The sequence below is a fragment of the Lynx rufus genome, unplaced genomic scaffold, assembly GCF_022079265.1.
Source record: "Lynx rufus isolate CCGP_SWC_20201006 ecotype Redwood Valley unplaced genomic scaffold, mLynRuf1.p SCAF_8, whole genome shotgun sequence".
In the NCBI taxonomy this organism is placed as follows: domain Eukaryota; kingdom Metazoa; phylum Chordata; class Mammalia; order Carnivora; family Felidae; genus Lynx; species Lynx rufus.
Window position 1 is genome coordinate 21575452 of NW_025814896.1, and position 17520 is coordinate 21592971.

Genomic DNA, 17520 nt, shown 5'->3' on the forward strand with positions numbered 1-17520 from the left:
GGAGCCTTCAGCACCGCCTTGCACACAAGCAGCTCATTTCACCAGCCAGCGGGCTTGCGTGGGCACGCGCACACGTGCGTGCACCTGCGTTTTCTTTGGCAGCCTGTGTACAATGACCTGTGGGTTACTCTCCATTTTACTTTTTTTCTTAAAAAAAAAAAAAGCACACCGGGGGGCGCCTGGGTGGCTCAGTCGGTTGAGCCTCCGACTTCGGCTCAGGTCGTGATCTTGTGGTTCACGGGTTTGAGCCCCGCGTCGAGCTCACTGCTCTCAGGGCAGAGCCCCCTTCGGATCCTCTGTCCCCCTCTGTCTCTGCCCCTCCCCTCGTACCCCCTCTCTCTCAAAATTCAAAAAAAAAAACTTTAAAAAAGAAAGAATCACCCTGGGAGACAGTGGTAGACGATTATTCATTTAGGAAAAGAATTCTGTATTCCATAAAAGGATTCCATTTGGTTTTTGAAGCCTGGCTTTTTTGGCTGGTTTGACTCAAATAAATCTGAAGGGATGACAGTTATGTAGGAGAGGCATGCATCTGAACAGCAAAATTAATGACGTCTGTGCTGTTTATTAACAGTATTTATCGTAGTGGCATCTACAACTGAAAATGGGCAAATCCCACTTTTTTTTTTTTTTTAATTGCAACATATCTGGCCCAGAGAGGCTCGAAAGTCCAGAGGGCCAAGGAAGAGAGATGCCAGGAGCTCTGTAGTGTTTATTCATGCAGTATTTCACACACGGCTGGGGAGGTGAGTGTGACAATAGATGGGTAAGGAGAGAGAAATGGAGCAAGAGAAACTTAGAGAGCTTCCGTCAGAGACAAAGATGAAACTGCTTTCTGCATCTCATGTTAAATCAGTAGTGGCAAAAAAAGAACACAGCTTATGTTGAAAATTGCTTTTGAGCACATCCAACAGCCAGTTCAACACAGTAGATGTTTTCTAAGCATCTACTGTGTGCCAAGCACAGGGTGTATTCACAGAGGTCACAGACACCATTGCCCCTGCCTCCATCTGACTCCCTCGGACTTCCCAGGGCTGGCTGGGGGTGTGGGTGATAAATGGCCATGCCTTAGCCGGAAGGGACGAAACAGAAGGAAAAGGTGCTTTCCCTGGTCTCTGAAAGGTCTAGAGCCGATGGTTGGGTGGGAGACATAGATACGCACCCAGCGACACTGGGGACAAACCTAAAAGGAACGGGGCGGGGGGGGGGAGTAAATAGTGCACCAAGAAGGGGAGCTCCGCAGGTAGGGAAAGGGAGGGAAAAGATCTCAGGCAGAAGTAATCCCTGTGCCAACACTTGGAGGGGAGAAAGTTTGCATTGTATTACTGTTTACTACCCACCGAGCACTGTCATACGCTTTGGGTACGGCAAAAAGATAAGTAAAATACACTCTTAGTCTTTGAGCAGCTCAAGAGGGCAAGTACATAAAGAGAAAACAACTTCGTTAAATGAAAAGCATGATAGGGGCGCCTGGGTGGCTCCGTCGGTTGAGCGCCTGACTTTGGCTCGGGTCATCATCTCACGGTTTGTGAGTTCAAGCCCCGCGTCGGGCTCTGTGCTGACAGCTAGGAGCCTGGAGCCTGCTTCGGATTCTGTGTCTCCCTCTCTCTGCCCCTTCCCTGCTCACGCTCTGTCTCTCAAAGATGAAGAAACGTTAAAAAAAAATTTTTTTTTTAAAAAGCATGATAGGCAATAGGTACCCGTTGTGATTCATTCACCCTGCGGAAAGAGCGGTCGGAGAAGGCTTCCTGGAGGAGGAGGTGGGGGGTGGGGATAAGGATTTGGGGCTGGGTCTTGAGGGATGTATAGGAGTTTACTTGTGGGAAGTAAATGAAATACTCTTTCATCCTCCTGGCGCAGAAATGTAGACAAGGGGCTCCTTGCGGCTGCTCCGAGTCCCCGGGACCCTGAACGTCGGCCTGCCCTGTGCCAGCCTCCTTATCCTTGGTCCCTATTTCAGCTCTAATGGAGCTCTCTCCTCCCTCCTCACAGGGTCCCCAGAGGAGAGAGAGGCCTTCAAGAGGGCCAACCACCTGAACAAGCTGACTGATAAAGAGGACACCGGGATGGCCATGCGGATCCGCGTGAGCCAGAGCATGAGTATGGGTAGCGACTTCGACGTCTTCGCCTACATCGCCAACAACACCTCCGAGGAGCACACCTGCCGCCTCCTGCTCTGTGCCCGCACCGTCAGCTACAACGGGATCCTGGGGCCTGAGTGCGGCACCAAGGACCTGCTCAACCTTTCCCTGGCGCCTTTCTCCGGTAAGGCCCCGTGTTCCTGGAGCACTTACTGACCACCAACCCCCAAGGCACGAGGTCGCATCCTGAGCGCTGGGCATGTGCAGTTTTCTTCCCCTGGGTCAGGCCCTGCCCAAGTACTTTGTAACTAGCAACCCATTTCATTCTTCATCGGAGGTGGCTTCTCGCATTGCCGCACTTTTCGGGTGAGAAGACTGAGCACGGAGAGGTGAAGCAGCTTTCCCGAGGCCACACGGTTAGGGAGTGACAGGACTGGGGCTTGAACCCGTGCTCTTAGCAACTGTACTGTTTTGTCCCGTCTCATCTTCACGTGACCTTCGACTGCTTTCCCGGACTCTCTACTGCCTGCTTCCAGCTAATTCCTTCCCTCGGCCTCCAGTACTGCCCGTGCCACGGCCCCTGAGAGCACCTCCCGGTCTCCTCTTTATCAGCCAGCTTGTTCAGGGGGTTGGCCCTCCAAACAGTGCCACCTCCTGGCTTCTCTATCTTGGGTCCCCCATGGGCACTCCTGGAGACTCACGCCCAGAGCAGACCATCTATCAGGGTCCCTAAGAATGGGTGAAGCCCTCAGGGGCAGAGCCAATGGCACCGGAGCTGGGCCCCAACACTCACGGCTGCCCAAACACATGTTCCGAGGCCAGCCGGACCTGGCTTTGCCCCTGGCCTCCCCCACCTTCTAGATGTACAAGCTTGGACAGGGTGAGCATGCTCTCTGTGCCTCCAATCATACTCATCAGTCAGGGGGTCAGTAACACGTCCCTCCCGATGGGCCACTGTGAGGACTGAAGGAGACCCTGTGCTCAGGAAATACCTGGAAAGTATAAAACTGATCATGGGGAGGCAGAGAGGCCTTGTGGGTCTGTCCCGAACACCTGCCGTGCCAGACGATGGCCTCAGTGCCGGGCTCCGCGGGTCCTGAGCCCCTGCCAGCCTTGATGGCATGCAAAGGACCCAGCCCTCACCTCTGCATCCGGGCCCCGAGTGTCGGGGGCAGGGGTCCATCCCTGTGTCGTGGCCAGGACCCCCGAGTTCTGGTCCCCACCACCCTGTCAATGGGCCGTGGGCTCCTGGGTGTTTGTCTTCTCCGTTCCAGGCATCAAGTTCCCCACTCGCACAAAGGCTGGCTGGTGTTTGAAGAGTCGCGCCAGCCCCTCTGTGTGAACGTACACCCGTCAGGTTCTTCTCATGCTCGGAACCGCTTGAAAGGCAGGAAGTGTCTTTCCTGGAATGTATGGCACGAGGTGAACTCCAGCCCGGGCCAGGGATGTCAGAATAACTTCCTTCCTATTGAGTCACCCTTTGCCTCCCAGTTACCATCTGGGCCCCTGGAGCATTGTTCTTCCAGAGCTCAGCCAAGCCTGTCGGTGTTTCTCATCATCCTGGGGATGTGGTCACGACAGAGCGGTCCATCCCGCCTCGGAGACCCTCCCGCTCCGTGAGGGGCACAGCCTGCAGCGGGGAGGGGCGGAGGGGGGGAGGAGGGGAGAGGTCCTGTGTGTTGCCCTCAGGCTGCAGGCCCAGTCTAGGGTGCCTGACCAAGGCCTCCAACGCCAAGCTCAGCCCGAGATAGCCGCTTTGGTGACCCCACACTTTGGCCGCCTTGCTTGTTATTCTTTGATGATAAGATCTGGGGACTTTCCATGTGCTAATTAATGGACAGGAAACCAGACACAGGACAGGGAACAGAATCCAGTCATCCCCACCCTTGCCTCCTTGCATTGCTTCTCTCCCTTCCCCTTCCTGCCCCCACCCGCCCTCTCTCTCCTCCCCTCTCCCCTCCAGGTGGGTCACTGGGAGTGCAGCCACTGTGGCCTCTGTGACCACGCCCAAGGTACCTTCTAGAACAGGGCAAGTCATGTAAGGAATGACTGAGACTGACCACACAGGTTTTCTTCTCTCAGCCATCATCTGGCCCAAGGCCAAGGCCCTGGTCCCTGGTCCCACCCTAGCTTCAGCCTTCTGGAAAAGTCAACAGTTGGGACCACGTCCTCTAAGTTCCTGGAGGGCAGTGTTTTCCTTCTTTCCCATATACCTTTCCAGAATTTCCAGTCAGTTCCACCAGGCTCTGACCCAGGGATTTTCACTCCTTTCTGTCTTTTTTGGCAGAAGGTTGGGGTTTCTTCCCCCACGTCATCCGCTCAGAGGTTGGGGCCGATCCACCCTGGGATTGAGCAGCTGGGGTGCGGGGCACGCTGGAGCCTAGACCTTAACTGGCAGGGAGAAGGTGGTTGTCTGTCGGGCCCTCACAGTCCTACGGATGCCCTGCAGGGAATGTCTCAGCGGCGCTCCTGGGCCCAGCGCCCCCCCACCCTCGCCCATCTCGGGTCTCCGCCAGAGCCCTCAGTAGAAAGAATACCTAGCCGGAACCGAACAAGCATGACTTGGCTTGTATTCATTTTTGCCAGTTACCTTCTATTTATAGTACATGACCCTGGTTTGCCGCACAGAACGTAAAGTGCCCCTAAGCAAGAAAGGTTGAGAAGTATAAAGCGAGTGGACGGAGAGAAAAACAATGTGCAATTGATGAGGCAATAGTATAAAAAGTTCCGAGACTGGCTGGAGCCTAGTGGGGGAGGGAGGGGACAGATGGCGGGAACAGAGACAGCGGCATCTCCCATCGTGGCCCTGCGACAGCCAGCGAGGAGAGGTTGGCTGGGCTCCCCTGAGCCCCAAGCCCCAAGCCCGGCCCTCCAGCGCTGCCCTTTCACAGGGGGAGTGGAAAAGGATGGCCACGGTTCTCTGCGATGAAAGGACAAGCATTCAGGGGCGCCTGGGTGGCGCAGTCGGTTAAGCGTCCGACTTCAGCCAGGTCACGATCTCGCGGTCCGTGAGTTCGAGCCCCGCGTCAGGCTCTGGGCTGACGGCTCGGAGCCTGGAGCCTGGTTCCGATTCTGTGTCTCCTTCTCTCTCTGCCCCTCCCCCGTTCATGCTCTGTCTCTCTCTGTCCCAAAAATAAATTAAAAAAAAAAAAAGTTGAAAAAAAATTAAAAAAAAAAAAAAAAAAAAGAAAGGACAAGCATTCAGTGGACCAGCCTGTGGATTCTCAGCCCTGTGCTCCTCGCACTGTTCTTGTCTGCCTCCCACAAGCCGACCCCTAGTGCCCTGGTGCCTCAGTGGTGTCAGAGAAATGGGGCTAGAAACTACACTTCACCTCGCTGCCGAGGGAGGCGTTGGCCCAGCTGGCTTCTTCCTCATCTCGTCATCACTGGGTGGCTTTTGCTCTGAAATGACTTTTGCCCTTAGCTCCTCCCAGCCGGTGCCGCTGTCCCAGGGAACAGAAGAGGAACAGAGAGGGGAAGTCACCTCCCCGGGCTCACACAGCCAGTCAGCGGCCGAGCTGAGCCGGGGCTTCCTTACTGGCACAAGTGTTTCTTCATCTGTAAAATGGGTGCAATCCCGCCAAGTTCATGGAGGGAAACTGAGGTCCCGAGAGGTGAAGCGACGTGCCCGGCGTCGCCAGTTAGCAAAGGCGCAGAGGCGAGATTAGAACCCAGGCCCGTTGGAGCTCCAACACTTTCCTTACCAGCCGTTCTGCCTGCACCGCCCCCCGCCCCAGCTCCTCCCTGGGAACCCCACAGCCGGGGCAGGTGGGGGAAGGGGGGATCTGCCCATTCGTTCACTAGTTATGTGGCCTCAAGCACATTCTTTCCATTCTCTGTGCCTTGTGGAGATGCTCTCGGAGAGGTGGGGGCCGTGATTCAGCAGTCACGAGTGCTGTCCCCTGTCCCCTCCTGCAGAGAAGAGCATTCCCCTTCGAATCCTCTACGAGAAATACTGTGACTGCCTGACCGAGTCAAACCTCATCAAGGTGCGGGGACTCCTCACTGAGCCGGCTGTCAACAGCTACCTGCTAGCTGAGAGGGACATCTATCTGGAGAATCCAGAAATCAAGATCCGGGTAAGGGCTTGGCCGGGCAGGGTGTGGGGGGGATGGGCGGGGCCCCAGGACAGGCCGCCCACGCATGCACACGCCACACCCCTGCCATCTCAAGATCTCTGATGCCCCGGGCTTCCTCAAATCCTAACTTCGTCAAAGGAAAGCATCGTGAAGCCAAAAGAATTTGGGACTCAGACTTCTAGAAATGAATCCTAGAATCCCAGAGTGGTAGGGTGGTGGGATTTAGGGATCTCAGAACCGTGGACCCTTGAAAGCTAAACTCCTAAGGTAAGATCCCCAGGCCCCGGGGCCCTGGTGGGGCAGGGAAAAGCACAGACCCTAGAACAAGGGAGGCACTTTACATATCCCCCCAAGTCGTGTGGAGCTTCGCTGCCGGTCTGTGAAGGAGACCTGGGCAGGTACCAATATCCATGTTTCCTAGATGAGGAAACTGAGGCACAGAGGCGGGGAGTGATCATGCCAGAGCTCAATCAAACAAGGAGCCAAATTGCAGCGAATGCAGAGATGGCCCAGCCGGGACTCTGCCTGCCCTGGAGGGGCGCCGGGCCCCTCTCCCTCGGTGCTGCCCCTGACACCTGTCCTGTACCCTCTTCCAGATCCTGGGCGAGCCCAAGCAGAAACGCAAGCTGGTGGCTGAGGTGTCCCTGCGGAACCCGCTCACCACGCCCCTGTCAGACTGTATCTTCACCGTGGAGGGGGCCGGCCTGACCGAGGAGCAGAAGGTCGTGGAGATGTAAGGACCGGTCACTCCAGCTTGGGGGCCTGGGAGCACGGGGCAGGTGCTAATGGAGGGGGGGGGCGCCCTGCCCTATAGCTCCCTCCTCTCATCTCCCACACACCCGCGTGTCCACTCCCAACCCCCTTAGGGACACTTGCCACCCCTGCACCCTCTCTGAGCACCCACACCCCTCTAGCTGCTTTCCAGGCCCGCGTCTTCACAAACCTCAACCGGTAACACATTCAGTCACTAAGCGCCCGCCTCTGGACACACGGGTCCTCCATTCACCTTGAATGTGTACCCGTGTGCCCTTGTGGGTGAATCCTCATAGGGACATATTTGCATATGTGCACGTGAGCGTAGACACTGTATTTTTACTTTTCTGGTGCAACGTAACTGACACGCAGTGAATAACACAAATCACGTACGTACAGCTCAGTGCATTTTCACACGTGTGGCCCGCCGAGCATACCCACTCTTACCCCCAAGCGCGCGCGCACACACACACACACACACACACGGGCCCCTCTTCACGCGAGAGGCAGATGGCCCAGGCTCTTAGAGGAGAGTGGGGCCTGTTTTATTCTCATCAGCATGAAGCTCTACGTGCACGAGGCTCCGTGCGAAGTTCTCAGTAGACACATGTCATCCCTGGCCTGACCCCGCCACGGGGACCAGCCCGGGCCCTCCCCCCGTCCTCACCCTCTTGCTCGTTCCCTCCACAGCCCGGACCCCGTGGAGGCGGGGGAGGACGCCAAGGTGAGGGTGGACCTGCTGCCACTCCACGTGGGCCGCCACAAGCTCGTGGTGAACTTTGAGAGCGACAAGCTGAAGGCCGTGAAAGGCTTCAGGAACGTCATCGTTGGTCCCGCCTAGGGGCCGGGAGCCCGGCCCCACCTCAGCCAGCTGAGAGCTCCCAGCTTGACCCCGATTTTTGTTCCAAGCTAATGAGCAAAATTTGCCCCTTCTTGGGCCCCAGACCTGAGTCTGCGGGGACTCTTTGGAACGGAATGTATTCCTGCCTCCTCTTGTGGTTCCCCACCTCCCTTTACCTGTGCAGATTGTTCTGTGCCTCCACAGCGGGAGCCAAGACTGGCTGCCTGGGCCTGGGGTGGGGGAGGAGCGGGGACCCATGCCTCCCTATGCAGCCCAGATGCCACTGAAAAGCCACTGACTACCCATCCTGTTGTTTGATTTACTCCGGCGCCCCTTGGAGCAGGCGAAAGAGAGACCGTGCCCACTGACCAGATCCCAAACGACGCACAGGCCCCAGGAGCCCTCGGGGAGACCCAGAGCAGGCACAGGTGGAGTCCCAGGAAAGGCCAGCCCCGAGTTCCCTCTACATCCCAGCAGGCCTGGCCCAAAAGTCCCCCCCACCGCCATCGTGAGGCGCCTACTAAGTGCCGGGCACGCCCCGTCTGGCTGATGCTCACGCGGCTCCCAACCCATTTAATCACCACGGGAAATCACCGAGTGGGAGCTGCTTTCTTGACCAAGAGACTGGGGTCCAGAGAAGGGAGGAGGCCCACGCTGCACCAGCGGGGTATTTGCAAGGCTGGGGAGTAGGAAGACGCTGGGACAGAGCCCAGGACTTCTGACTCTGAGTCCGGCCTCCCGTTCACGGTGCCAGCGCTGACCTGAGAATATCAAAGGGACCATTTGGGACCTGATCCAAAAGGGTGCAGTTGGGGTGAGGTGGGGAGGAGGATTGGAGGGGTCTGAGTCCTAGGTTTGAGCCCCACGTTCAGCCAGCCGCTGCCTTCCCTCTCTGGGCCTCAGGCGCCTCCCTGGGCGATGGAGTGGCTGCACCAGCTCCTGTGCAAGATTCCGGAGCCTTATAGGACCGAGCCTCGCAAATGATAGCAAGCCCTACCCCCTGGCTCCCCGGAGCCCGAGGCCACCAGATGTCTCGGAGTGTGAAACCCTGACCATGACCACCTCCCCGCCCCCAGCCCTGCCTGGGTCCCCCGTCTGTGCCCAGGCACCTTCCTTCAGACCACAGTTTTGGGGAAAAGAGCCCCAGGGGCCCCTGTCCTACCCACGAGCCTGCACGCTGCAATGCCTAGACTTCACGAGAGCCTTAGCTGCCTGTGCTGGTCACTAACCGACAAGGTTGGCATCTCAGCTGCCACCTTTTGGCAGGGCTAGGGCCCAGGAGTACAGCCCCTGCCCTGAGGAAGCTCCAAGAGCCCATGAGCTGTCATCTCTGACTTTATCCCCCGCTCTCTCCACGTGACTGGGCAGGAAGAGGAACGAGGGAGAATTCTCTATCTGGGGCGCGGTCACAGCCCCCAGGGCCCGGAAAATCCCAGCGAGGGACTTGGAGAAAGTCATGCTGTTGCACACGGAACTTTCTGCTTTGCATAGGAAAGAAACACAAAATGAGCCGACATATCTATGTTCTCACAAATGTGCCTCTAATTCTCTTTGGTTTTATAAACACTTTAGGGTTCCAGGCAGGCAGTAGACATGCTTTTGAGCCACAAAGACTGAGCACTGAAATAAAATAGTTTACTTTGCACATTCAAACAAGGTCTGGTCTGGTTCTTTTACACTTTTGAGGAGGGGAGGTAGGTGAAGGCACTCGCGTTGCGACCAGCCACCTCCTGCCTAGGAACCTTTCCTCGGCCTCGGCCCCTCCCCCCCAGGTCTAAACTTGACGGGGATTCGACGTTCTACCCAGTTTGGCTCTGTCTCTAGCTTCTTCTCCCAACAAATCATGTTTGGGTCACGATAAACGTCCCAAAGCCCTCAAAAGACCCTGTGCACCTGTCAACCTCTTAGCTTTGGCATGGGTATTCCCTGAGCCTGGGGTGCCCTTCTTCTTCCTTAGCCATCTGGCAAACTCCTACTCATCCTACAGTGCTCAACACCAAAGTCACTTCTTCTGTGAAGCCTTCTTAGATTTCTTCTCAGCCTCCCAGAACCCTGGAACATGAACCAATTCAAACATTCATCACAGGGAATTTTGGTTCCATGTTGGTCTATCTGTCCCGCTCCCCATCCTATCTGAAGTCTATCTCTCTCTCTCTTTTTTTAATGTTTATTTTTGAGAGAGAGACAGACTGAGAGTGGGAAAGGGGCAGAGAGAGAGGGAGACACAGAATCTAAAGCACAGAGCCCCACGCGGGGCTCGAACTCACAAACTGTGAGATCATGCCCTGAGCTGAAGTCAGCCGCTTAACCGACCGAGCCACCCAGGCGCCCCTGAAGTCAATCTCTTAAATGGACTCCAGTGAATGCTGAATTGATAAACCGATGTATTTCAACTCAGCTCCCGTAGGACCAGTGCTTATTTCCAAGAGAAATGTCATGTGGGCCACAAACGCAAGCCATGTATGTAACGTAAATTTTTCTAGTGGCCACGTTAAAAAGAGTGAAAAGAATCAGGTAAAATCTGTCTCAATAGTGTATTTTATTTAACCTAGTATGTCTGAAATATTGTGCCAACGTGTAATCAATCTGAAAAATATTCGTGAGATATTTTACCTTCTTATTTGCACGGTAAGTCTTTGAAATGTGGCTTCTATTTTACACGGACAGCCCAGCTCAATTTCGACTGGCTGTGCTTCAGGTTCTCGAGAGCCACAGGTGGCTTCTGGACTGTGATTCCGAAAGTACGGGAACTTGGTCACCCATCTCATTCCCCACTGACCAGCCGCTAATAAATGTTTGTTGATTGAAGAAGCGATAGACGACGGTCTCTGCCCCCAGGGGACGCGTGTTGAAACGCACAGGAAGCGCCTAGAAGAGAAATCGGAATGAAAACGTGACATCACACGTTCTGGGTACTGACTCCTTCTGTCCCTTGAAAACTACAACTTGTTCCGGCCTAGACGGCCTGAACGTTTTGTCAATTAGTGACCAGCTAGAACACAGAAAACCGCTGGGCTATTTCAGGCTGAGAGGATGAGGGAAATCGGTTCCAAAGGCATCCGAAGTGCAGGAAGAGTAGAAGGGAGACGGACTGTTACAAGGCAGCTGCCATCCAGAACAGTCCGAGGCCCCCAAGCCAAGCGGGCGCTCACCACCTACTTTCTGGAGGCGCTCTCACCACGGCCCTGGAACCAGTAGAACTGATGGGAGTCTGTGAAGTCCGCTCAAGTCGGCCTGGCCGTGGCGGGAGGTAGAGGCAGGCTGGCATCTCTCGTCCTCCTGCCTTCTCCCCGCTGGCAGATTCCATCCAGAAACTTGCTGGCAAGGGGCTCTGGAAAATAACACGTTCAGGCTTCCAGCCCCCACCGGATAACAGATGGCCAAGCCAGGGGGGGTGGGGGGTGGGGATGGAGTGGAGCCGCTGATGCCTATCAGCTGTTCCCTCTGCTAAGAAGAGCTTTACCATCATCTCTGCCTAAGGAACTCTTAATCAGCCTACAGAACCCTGCTCCAAGGAGGCCTCCTCTGTGAAGTCCTCCTGGACTGTGGCCAATGGCCTCAACCTCTGGTTCCCCGGGGTGTATCATAGGTAGCTTTTGCAATACTTGGCAGCCCGGGTCAGGAACAGCCGTTCGAGTGCCCGGCCCATGTTCTGGAGCACCCCAAGAGCAGAGTCAGGGCACGCTCCCTACAAGGGGGCCACCGAGTGGACTCGGGACTGTCGACTGGGCCTCCCTCCTGAAAAGCAAAGGCAAGGTGCCTCGGCAAAGCCGGCAGGTGCTGAACAGATTCAGAGGCCTCTCCCGACCAGGCCCCCGTGCCTGTCCCACCCCTGAGAGCTCACTAGCCACGAACCCAGGAAGGAGGAAGGCCCTGCTGTTCGTGTAGGCCCATTTAACAGACAAAGCCGATGATCCTGAGATCCGGCTCCCCAAACCAGGGGAGGCATGAGTCTGGGTCCCTACAGTCCAATGCTGGGCACCGCGCCGCGGCAGCTCATAGCCCTGGGGTCGGAGGCCTGGGTTCCGGAGTCAGACGGACGCAGCATCGAAGCCTGACTCTGCCACGGATGTCACGGTGTGGTTTCGGGCAGGTTCTCGGCCTCTCCGTGTCTCCACTTTCTTATCTGCTGAATGGGGACGAGAGGGGGTGTGCTCTCCCGAGCAGTATGCAGGCTCAGTAAAATTGTGCCCATAAAACAGCTGGCTCCCAGCACATTATAATCCTGACAGCCAGCTCTACTCCAGGGTCAGGAACCCTCATGTGCACGGAGTTATTTCCTCCTCAAACAGCCCCAACCGGATGCTGCCCCCATTCTACAGGTTTTATGGTCACAGAGATGGGACTTGAACCCGGGCAGCCTGCCTTCCCCAGGACACAGCCTGGCCCAGAGGAGGCCTCATCTGTACCCAAACCCTCCCTTCCCACGGTGTTCCAGGACGAATACAGCAGAGCCCTCCACACGAGCCCCCACGGCCCTCAGCGGGGATCTGATTGGGTTCATCTTCCCACCCCGAAAAGTCCCTCTCCTCTCCAGCTGCTCTTGCTTACCTTGGATGCCTGCCAGCTCACCCCTCAGGCCTCAAGCTGAGCCGAGAATAACAGAACTTTGAGAGAGTCCAAAAGGGAGGAGCCTCGGGAGGAGGGCCAGGCGGGTGCCTCCTAGAATCACACGCACCTTGGGGCCAGGACGGGTCAGCACATACCCTCTCCCGGCCTCCCCGCTTCCCTCCCCCACAGGCCTGGGCAGACACACAGACACACACGCCCGGGAGACTGTGAAGCCTGGAATTCTGTTTCAAGAAGAAAAGCCCAAAGAGGCTCATTAAAAGCAGAAGCGATGAAAAAAAATGACGGTTCGCCCAGCCTTGAGGACAGGGGATCTATAACGACACCCAACAATACAATGAATCTCACAGACCTCAGGTTGAGCAAAAGAAGCGACCACAAAAGACCGTGGGCTACGTAGCTGCGCTCACACGAAGTTCACGAACGGGCGGAACTCTTTTCCCTGGTGGGGCAGGCTGGACTAGAGCGCAAGCGCGATGGGGGCGGGGGTGCGCGAGAGGATGGGGTTTCGATTTCCTTCATCCGGGCGCCGCATACACAGGTACGTTCACCTATCCACACGCCCCGGTGGTCTTTTTGCATGTAGGGCTTACTTCGATAAAAGTTCAAAAAAACACAGTGCTCAAAGATTCTAAAATTAAGTCCGAAGGGGGATGGAGAAAAGGGACTTGGCCTCCTGAGTTCTCTCTTTTTCTTTTTCCAGGAGACGAGATGCCAGTAGGTATACCTCCTGGGGCGATTGCGAGGCTTAAGCAAGATGCTTCGTGTGTAAATACAAGACCGTCGGGGCGGGGATCTTGTGTGTCTCCTTTGCTATGAACAGTGCGTGGCCCCTCAGCCGCCGAGGGGAGTATTGAATGCGTGGACGTAAGCTGTGCTTTTACGATCTCAGCTAATCCTCAGGATGGACCATAGAGATTACCATCCGGTTTCCCAGAGGGGGAAACTGATTGAGAGATGTAAAATAGCTTACTCGGTGACCTAGCAAGTTGATGGCAGAGCAGGAGTTCGAATCCAGTTGGCTCTCCCATGCATCCTACGGAAGACTCTGAAAAGTGGAAGGGAGGACTTGGTCCCCAGACCCCGGACACTGGAAGTGGCAAGCCTCCCCGCCGTCACCACCCCCACCCCCACCCCCAAGGTCTGAGAAAGCCAGAGCCAGAAGCCTGAGCTCATAACCACAGAGTTACCACAGGACCCAGCAATTCCCCTCCTTGGTATATACCCAAGAGAGCTGAAAACATGTCCACGCAAGAAGTTGTGCATGAATGTTTACAGCTGCTTTGTTCACAATAAGCCAGAAAGTGGAAAGAACCCAAACGCCCATCAACTGATCAATGGATAAATAAAATGTGGTATCCCCACACGGTGGACTGTTGTTCGACCATAGAAAGGAACCGAGTCCCCATAACATGCTACAACACGGATGAAACTTGAAAAAACACTGGGCTCGGTGCAAGAGGCCAGTCACAAAGACCACAGGTCGTATGTACGATGTGCAGAATAGGTAAACGTATGGAGACGGAAAACGGATTGGTGGTTGCCCGGGGCCGAGGGCATGGAGGGACTGTGGGGGCTGGGGGAGAGGGAGGGGGTTGACCCCTACAGGGTTTCTTTTTCGGAGTAATTATAGTTTGAAAAATTGATTGTGGTGATGGGTGGACAAGTCTTTACTAAAAGCCACTGAGTTATATACTTTAACAAAAAGTGAATTGCAAGATGTGTGAATTATCCCTTCATCAAGCTATTTTTAAAAATAATGAACAATGAGGGGTGCCTGGGTGGCTCAGTCGGTTGAGCGTCCGACTTCGGCTCAGGTCATGATCTCACGGTTTGTGAGCTGGAGCCCCACGTCGGGCTCTGTGCTCACAGCTCAGAGCCTGGAGCCTGGTTTGGATTCTGTCTCCCTCTCTCTGCCCCTCCCCTGCTCGCATTTGTTCTCTCTCTCGTTCTCTCTGTCACATATAAAATATAAAAAAAAAAATAATAAAGAGCAGGGGGAAAAAAAATAAAGAAGGCTGAGACCCAGAACCGTAGACATGATTCTGATTCGGGAGGTCTGCCTGGATGAACTTGGGTAAATCTCTTCCCTCTCTGGGCCTCAGTTGCTCCTGCTATCACTGGGGAGAGGAGGGAGTTGGAGCGGAGTTGTGCAGTACCATTGATTCGGGCATGTTATCACACTTTTCACAACAGTTGTCCAAGATTATGTCTGCTCGAGTTCGGGGTCTTCCAGAGGCTGGTAAACCCCTTAACCGTTCCCTGGGGTCTTTGCAGATCATCTGAGCTCACCAGCGGCAGGCCACACTTCATCAATAGCCTTTATTTTATTTTATTTACTCATTTTGAGAGAGAGAGGGAGAGTCAGTCAGCAGGGGAGGGGCAGAGAAAGAGAATCCCAAGCAGACTTCACGCTGTCGGTGCAGAGCCTGATGCGGGGCTTGAACCTACAAACCGTGTGATCGTGACCTGAGCCCAAACCAAGAGCTAGAGGCTTGACCGACTGAGCCACCCAGACGCCCCCCATCAATATCCTTTAAAGATGACAGAGGAGATGCTTCTCCAAACATTGGTCCGGGCCACTGCTCTGTGTCAAGAAGGATACCGGAGGCTCTGGGGGGACATCCCAGGTTCCCTCCATGCCACTAGTCAGTTCTAACTCCACACCAGCTCCCTCCAAAGCCATCCTGGAGTAGACAGACAGACAGACAGACAGAAGGACCAAGGGGAAATATCACCCAGGCCGGTTGAGACAGATCTGCCTGCACTTGGTAAGTTAACTCCACTTACAGATGGGGAAACTGAGGCACGGGTGGGTCACGCCCACGGTCCCAGAGCCAGTGACGGAACTGCCGTCTGTCCTCCTTCCACTCCTTTTAAACAAGCCTGAGTGCCTAGTGTGCGCTCAGCCTGCAGTGCTCACTGGATGGGATGAGAGATGCCCTGGGACCGATGCTGAGCAGCTCACCCCAGAGTCCTGGCTGCGTGGCCCATCTCCCCCCTCTCTCTTGCTGTGTGACTTTGAGGGAGCCACTCTTTCCAGACCTCTCTGTCACCCTGGGGCTCCCAGTCGATGCCTAACCCAGAGATGTGGTTATGGAAGGGAACGGGTCTTGTAAACTGTAAAAGGCCGTGGACGCAAAAGCCAACGGGAACCCTGGCCTCGTGCCTGAGAAAGGCGAGATCCAGGGTAGGCGGCCGAGGCTCATTTATTCGATCAGTGCCTGCTGCAGGTGAGCAGGGGCGGCTGCTGCCTGCAGGGAAGGGGTGAAGAGAAACCTGGGTGCGGCTGTGGCCTGGAGACACCTGGATGGCTGTGAGATACAGAGGAGAGACAGTCACTCAACATCTTCGTCGCCCCTAATACGTGCCAGGTACCCCCTTGGGACTAGAGACACAGCAGATCGATGTGTCCTGTGAGCACTCAAGCCGATCGGCAGTGTGAGGTGAGACGTGCCGGAAGGAGAGAACTAAGGCTCATGATGATGGGGCCATCCTGACGATCCTAGAACAAGGGTGCTGAGCGCCCTTTCGAGTGCATTACTCGTATTAACTTGCCGGGTCCCACAGGTGGGAGCTCGCGTGGCCTGCCCCGCTCTGCAGGTGAGGAGACTGAAGCCCAGAGAGGTTGTGTGACGTGTCCAAGGTCATACAGCTAGATAATGGTGGAGTTAAGGTCAACCACGCAGGCCAGGGCCACAGCGATTGCTGCTAGCCTCCCTCTCTGTTGTCCTCGGTCTCATCACGTGGACCCACCAAATGAAGGCAGAGAAGGCCCCCTGAGAAGCTAACACGATCCTAAGGAGATCCTAAGCCTAGATCCTAACGAGGAGTCAGGCTGGGAAAGGGTAGGAGAGGGGCAGGGCTCAGAGGCCATTTCCTAGGAAGTGGGTGACGCCTAAGCTCCGGGACCCTTGTTCACAAAAAGTTCTTGTGCAGCTGTTGTTCACTCCAGGCAGGGAGGGGATCCAGGTTGCTATCAGGAAGCACTTTAATCTAAGCATTTCTGGGAAACGGCCTCAAAAAAATCTCAGAAGAAAGGAATTTGAAGCTTGAAAGCCTCCAGAAATTTGTTATGATTTCTTTTCCCATTCTTAATAAATGTTCACTTTGGTACCCAATTTTATGTCCAAAATTCTATTTTATGTTCTTTTTCTTAAAGACCATCCCCTCAAGTTAAAATGAAAACTACGATGTGATAACACAGCCTACTCACCAGAATGGCTCAAGTGAAAAAGGCTATATGTGTATATAATATCTCTATACATTACACTACACACACACACACACACACACACACACACACATGCAGTGTCCGTGAAGATATGGAACAAGAACTTTCCTATGTAACTGGGAGAGCAGTGGAAATTGGTATGACCACTTTGGAAAAGTATTTGCAGTATCTTCTTTCTTTCTTTCTTTAAAAAATATTTTTTTTATGTTTATTTATTTTTGAGATAGAGACAGAGCATGAGCGGGGAAGGGGCAGAGAGAGAGAGCGAGACACAAAATCTGAAGCAGGCTCCAGGCTCTGAGCTGTCAGCACGGAGCCCGACGCAGGGCTCAAACTCACAGATCGTGAGATCATGACCCGAGCCGAAGTCGGACGCTCAACCGACTGAGCCACCCAGGCAACCCCCCCCTTTTTTAATGTTTATTTGCTTTTGAGAGAGAGAGAGAGACAGACAGAGCACAAACCGGGGAGAGGCAGAGAAAGAGGGAGACACAGAATCCGAAGCAGGCTCCAGGCTCTGAGCTGTCAGCACAGAGCCCGACGCGGGGTTCGAACTCACGAACTGCGCCATCATGACCTGAACCGAAGTTGGACGCTCAACCGATGGAGCCACCCCGGCGCCCCTCTTTGCGGTATCTTCTGAGCTGAACGCTCATTTTTCCCGATGAGGCAGTAATTCCTCTCCCGGACGTTTACCTAACGGAAATGAGCCTGTGTGCCCTCCAAAAGACATGTGCGAGAACGTTTTAATTGTTTTTCATAATATCTCAATGCTGGAAACAACCTCAAAGCCCCACATGAAGGCGACAGATACATAAATGGGGGTGTAGTGGCTCTAAGGAGTAGCGTAGGGGTGAGAAGTCACGAAGTACGGCCCCATGTCACGGCTCACTTGAATCTCACAGACGTGTGAAGCAAAAGATGCCAGACACAAGATACACACTGAATGATTTCATTCATGTG

General features: G+C 54.8%; 1 protein-coding gene across 1 annotated transcript in view; it reads left to right on the forward strand.

The window, feature by feature from the left end:
• The window catches only part of TGM2 (transglutaminase 2), a 31891-nt gene extending 22484 nt beyond the window's left edge, over nt 1-9407 (forward strand). Inside the window, exons 10-13 of the mRNA XM_047068370.1 lie at nt 1993-2265; nt 6000-6160; nt 6757-6893; nt 7604-9407. Of these exons, the coding sequence (XP_046924326.1) occupies nt 1993-2265; nt 6000-6160; nt 6757-6893; nt 7604-7754 (722 nt within the window). The 3' untranslated portion in view covers nt 7755-9407. The remainder of the gene's footprint in view (nt 1-1992; nt 2266-5999; nt 6161-6756; nt 6894-7603) is intronic.
• Nucleotides 9408-17520: the final 8113 nt, after the last annotated feature.